The following is a 5,667-nucleotide window of genomic DNA, read 5'->3' as shown; positions in this document are numbered from 1 at the left end:
TGTAATGGGGAAATAATTCTGTTCTAGCCCAGACTAGGTCAGCGCGGTGTCGGAGACATATGCAGCTCTATGCTTTTAATTTCATCCTCACTATGGTAACTGCGGCAGAAGTCATTGACCGGCAGGCTCATTCTACTAGCACGCCCTCGCTTTAAGCTGTGGCCGAATAGTGTTCTGATTTCTCGGAACGTCGTACAAGTGGGCTCTGTCAACTATCTTGTAATTCCTTTCTAGAAGCTGTATGCCTCCATGAGAAGAGTTGACGTCAGACAAGTGGTTTCCTTCCTCGCTGTAGACGTCTTATGTAGCTATAAGGATAATACATACAATTTCAATGTATTAAAATTTCTACAAAAACTTCGATTAATTTAAATAAACTCAATTTGTTTTTTTTTTTCAATTACCATTTAGCTTTAATATAATAATGCTCATATTCTTCTTCTTTGCTCCTTTCCAGCTCCCCCACATGCAACGTCGTCGCTTAGGCTCCGTTGGCGATTCGGCGCCACCATCCGAATCCTCGGAGGGCACTAACTCTTCCGAGCAGAATGAGCTGATGATTAATCCCGATTGGTCGGCGGCGCATTCACACACCTCGTCGGTACACACAAACACGCGCACCGCCACATCGACCACCAATACAGTTAACAATCACAGCAATTCGTATTTTATTGGCTCCGACGTGGATGCCGACACACTGAGCATCGATACTACGAGCAATTCAAATCTCTCCGAATATGAACGCGTTCAAATGGAGAGTTTCTTCGGCGGCCTGGGCACTGAAATTTTCGTATGCTCCTCTCTGGCCAACCTCTACGAAGGCACCGGCAAGGAGGGAGATTGGCGTCTCGTCTTCACCGGCATACCAGTCGTGCTGCATGATCGCGGCAGTGCTCGCGCACGCTCCATACCGCGCGTCACACTTGTGCTGGCCGAACGTGGCTCCTCCTTTGCACTCTGGTCGGATCGCATCGATAATCTGTCAAATTATCGGGTCGCCGGTCCATCCTTTCACACGATGTGCCTGTCACAGAACCACCAACAGCTAATCGGATTTAGTTTCGATTCAACCGATTCGGCAAGAGAGCTGCACCACCACATAGAGAAACTGGTGAGTAATCCGGAGAATATAGCGCTCTCGCTGCCGGGCAAGAAGAAGCAGAAACAGAAGCGCGTGAAGCCAGCTCCGTTGCCGCCCAAATCGCAAATTTCGCAGCCATGTCAATTCCAGCACGTGACGAGTGTTACGAAGGACGACACCGATCGGTACTACAGCATGCAAGCGTTTGCGCCGTCGGTGAAGCATCGCTAAAGGCGGTGGGAGAGGGAAGTATGTAGTTGTAGGGGGGTGAAGGGTGCAATGTAGTAGCCATAATTATATACGTCTAAGTGTGTAGGGATGTACGATGTATGCTGTTTAGTAGATTTTTTAAGCGAAATGTAACGACGTCAATTCGTCAGCTTAGTCATTAAGTTACATTTAAATAATCGACATTTTGTATTACTAAATATGAGCCAGCTGGGCCTAAATCGGCACGCGGTTTAGAGGAAGAATATTGCAGAAAAAATCCACATGACAAAAATTAAAAGCAGGGGCCAAAAAACCCTCATATTGAGTCATTTTTTTTTGTTTAGAATAAATTTGATTGTTATTTTGTGAATTTAAGTGAATAACATTAATGCTCTTTTATTTGGATTCTTATTTTTTCGATCATTTTCAATATGTAGTTATGATAAAATTTAATATTTTTCATCGGCCATCCTTTATAATCTATTCTTATGACCGTTTTGAATCCCCTATAATCTAACAAATGAATTTTTGCCGAAAAAATAAAATTCCAAGTTTCAAGGCTAAATTATATATATATATATTTTAAAGAACATAACCCTTACGGTCCTGAATGAAATCGATTAAATGTGCATAGGTAAATATGTATGTACATAAGTAGCTAAACTGAATAAATTATTTGTATCGTTTGTAAATACGAACATTTATTTCTATGCGCCTGCAAGCCAAATAAAAGAAGAAAAAATTATATATTTACATGCACGTGTAGGTATGTATGTATGTACATTAGACCGTACCACCTTACAACCTAACAAACAAAGTTCACCATACATCCCTGAGTCCAAAGTATTTTTTCAAGGTAATTTGGATAGGACAAAATTCGACCAAACAAGGTGAAAAAAAATTTGGCAATACAACTTTTTTTTTAAAAATAGGAATAATCTGAATACTTTCTTAGCAAAAGTTTAATGATTTTTGGTAAGCTTTAATTTACCGCCTCTTTAAGGGGGTAAGAAGTGAGATCTGGTGGGTAGGCACTAGAACGGGGTACTTGAGGTCAATGAACTGTGGAATAAAACAATTTTCCTCATTGAGGCAAGAACATCGATATATCATACTTTAAAATCCGACTGTAAATGCCGAAGATATAACGGAAAAGATAAAAGAAATTTTCGAAGTTGCCTTGCAAAAATACTTTAGACTCTGGGCTGTACGGTGAGCTTTTACTCCTGGTACGGTCTAGTGTGTATATTACATAAGTACATGAGCACAGTTTTATATACATATATGCTTGTATGTTACGTGGACTTTGTATGTTGCATATGCATATTTATCTGTGATATAGACAAAAATCCATTTTATATGTATGTACATACAAAGAAACTAAAAAATTATATAACTAGAATTGAATTTGTTTTTAATGATTTCCTGCTATTGAAAGTTTACACGCAGATAAATATATAAATATGTAATTGTAGAAGTAGAACCGAATGGAGTGTCGAAGAAAATTGAAGAAGTTATTTAATTAAAGTTGGTAAATAAGTGTAAATTATGCATAAGTATGGGCAGATTAATGTCCAACATTATTATTAGCCATAGGCCATAAATATAATTTAATTATTTTAGTTATCGAAAAGTAATATAAATATTGTAAAAATTATATATATCCAAGTTGAAAAATTTATGAATTTCAGTAGGTTGAAGAAGAAACGACGGCTTGGCCTTGCATTGGCCAACTCGACGGAGTGAAATCAAAAATGGTAATTGTTTTGGTGCAAAACCGAGCTTTTTCTAAAAGATGGAATTTTTTCTTTTGTCCTTTCACATTGAAGATTATCTGTGCATGTTTGTACCTAACATTAAAACCACGCACTGTAAATTTAAAGCTTTACTAATTGGCTAAGTATTCTTATTTGACTTAGTTGTGAAGTGCCTCAGATCAGACTATCCAAAAAATCCGAGAGCCAGCCGCGAGAGCGAATATGTCGCAACGAGTCAGTCGAAACCAGTTCTCAAAACCCATCTTTCCAAGTTGTAGCCATCGGCGTACAAACGAGGTATCCAGCTGGACGTATCAAGCTCTCAAGAGGTCCCAGGAGGGAATTCTACTATTTAAGGTCCAGTGAGATTCTATTTCCATTAGTATAACAACACTATTTTGGACGAAGAAAGACGCATAAATTAGTATAGCGATTCAACTTTCAAAAGTCCTCAACAAAGCGTTTCTTAAACGATTCGTTAATGGTTGAAATTGTAAGCAAAAGTGGTTTCTGCAATTTAAAATCAAAAATACATTGAGGTTGTTCACACCTGCCTGGTCATGTGGTTATAATAATTTTTAACCGGAAAACCTGATAACCTGGCAAGTGTGAACACCCTCATTGTGCAACAGTTTCGAAGTTGAGTATGATTTCTTCATGTCTTTTAAACATTTGACCTACATCCATTTGATTTTTTCGGACTTGTGCGTTCAGTTTTTTTTATGTATTTTTTCTCGATTCTCGGTGCTTTAGTTTTCGGAATATATGCGGATTTTTTAGGGCTCTTCGCGTGTTTTCGGTTCGTGAAGTCGAATGTCTAATTTTAAAGGCAACATTTTCCCTCTTGTTTTTGCCTTAAAAATAAAAATAAAAAATAAATAAAAATAAAACAACTAAACTAATTAAATACACACACGTGAATATACATACATACATATGTATTTATATCGAATAATCTTAACTAAGTTATTTGACCTCGAAAATGAAACACATAAAAACAACAAAACATCAAATATAACTATTTAGTACAGTAAGAAATTTAATTGCGATTTTATTACATTCGTGCAAAAAATGCAAATCAAAAGATAACACAAATTGCATACAAATGATGAATGGCCGAGTGCATGGGAACTTGTAAAAAGTGTGCATGACAAAGCGATGACAAAAAAAACCCAATTGATATTGCCGGCGCATTGTCGCAACTGTTAATTTAAAGTTTCAATTACATTACATTTATCTAGAGAATCAATCGGGTCATTGAGGCCATCCAACGTCTATTTGAACTTGAAATACATATATTTGAATAGACATAAAATCGGAGTAAACCAAAACTGGTTACACGTGCAATAGTTTAGAGATAGTAGGTACTATAGTTTATAAGAGTATTTACCTTTCTATTGAACTTTTTTATCAAAATATCTTATTTGTTGTCTAAGTAATTATTTTCGTGAAATAAAAAAAATAAATAAATGCAAATAATTAAATAACTGGTCAAGAACGCTCGTTGCATGCGAAAGACATAAAGTACATGCATATATACATACATATTTATATATACATATAGGAAAAATACCTGTAAATACATAAGTATGTATGTAAAACATAGTTAAGAATAATGTTATGTTAAACATAAATACAAACCCTTAATAATAAAATATGTATTTCCAAGTCGCAAACCGAATGTTTTATTTAAAAAATAAATAATATAAAAAAAAACTTTTTAATATACAACGCTTTTATAAATGGACTAAAAAGTAGAAAATAATATTTCTCAGTCCCATAGAATTTGTTTTGATAACTTTTGATTTTGAAATTTTAGCAAAAGTCGTTATAACCAATTTATGAGATTGAAAATGAAAAGCGTGGGGCGCATATAATAGCCACCTGAATTGATATGAAGGGTAATATATGTTCATATGTATGTGGATATATGAATAACGACCGCTTAAAATCGATCTCAAATTTGTACTTTCGCTGAATATGTTATGTAGTTTGCCTATTGTCAATTAAATATAATGCTTTGTATTGCATGCATACTTTTATACCCGGTACGGCTCAACCAATAACCTCAGAAAAAGTAATTTATTTCTGCTTATGTAGCAACTAAGTTCAAATTACCTAGCAGTCTCCTTGAGATAAACCAAATGCCTACACCTTCGATACAAATCTTTGCAAATAATTCAATGTTAGTTGAATAATCATCTAACTTTGGGCAATTAACTGTTTGAGCATTTAAAACTAAGTAATTTTAAATTGGTTGAAAAGACATCTGCAAAAGAAGCAAATTAACTTTGAATTGCTTTAAGCCAAATGCATTTTAAATTAATAATAATAGTAAAATAGATTGGCGCTTACGCATATGTTAGTGTTTGGCCGAGCTTCTCCCAAAATTAAATGCATTTTAAAGTAGTTGAAATTAAATGCAGAGTCGGATAATTGACTGCTGCCTAGGACATCGCCATGTCGAAGTAAACAATTCGCTTCAAGGAAGAAAATCAGAGCTTCAATTAGTTGTGGTGGGCGAAAAACTGGTTGAACATCAATATTTAATATTTTACTGGGTATGAAGGAAAATGCACAACACCGTCAACCAAAAAATTATTAAAGATCAACGCGATT

At 35.4% G+C, this 5,667-nt stretch overlaps 1 protein-coding gene across 1 annotated transcript; it reads left to right on the top strand.

The window, feature by feature from the left end:
* The first annotated feature begins 462 nt into the window (after nucleotides 1–462).
* LOC118741414 lies at nucleotides 463–4,721 on the top strand. The gene has a single exon (XM_036473384.1). The coding sequence runs from the start codon at nucleotides 467–469 to the stop codon at nucleotides 1,310–1,312; it is 846 nt and encodes a 281-aa protein (XP_036329277.1). The 5' UTR covers nucleotides 463–466; the 3' UTR covers nucleotides 1,313–4,721.
* The last annotated feature ends 946 nt before the right edge of the window (nucleotides 4,722–5,667 follow it).

The sequence above is a fragment of the Rhagoletis pomonella genome, unplaced genomic scaffold (genome assembly GCF_013731165.1).
Source record: "Rhagoletis pomonella isolate Grant_MI unplaced genomic scaffold, Rhpom_1.0 Rhpom_scaffold_00006, whole genome shotgun sequence".
NCBI classification, from domain to species: domain Eukaryota; kingdom Metazoa; phylum Arthropoda; class Insecta; order Diptera; family Tephritidae; genus Rhagoletis; species Rhagoletis pomonella.
The sequence above is the reverse complement of the archived record's forward strand: the minus strand, read 5'-3'. Positions and strand labels throughout refer to the sequence as shown.

What these genes read in the sequence shown, in the direction of transcription:
- LOC118741414 (XM_036473384.1), top strand. Translation starts at nt 467, where the DNA reads ATGCAACGTCGTCGCTTAGGCTCCGTTGGCGATTCGGCGCCACCATCC.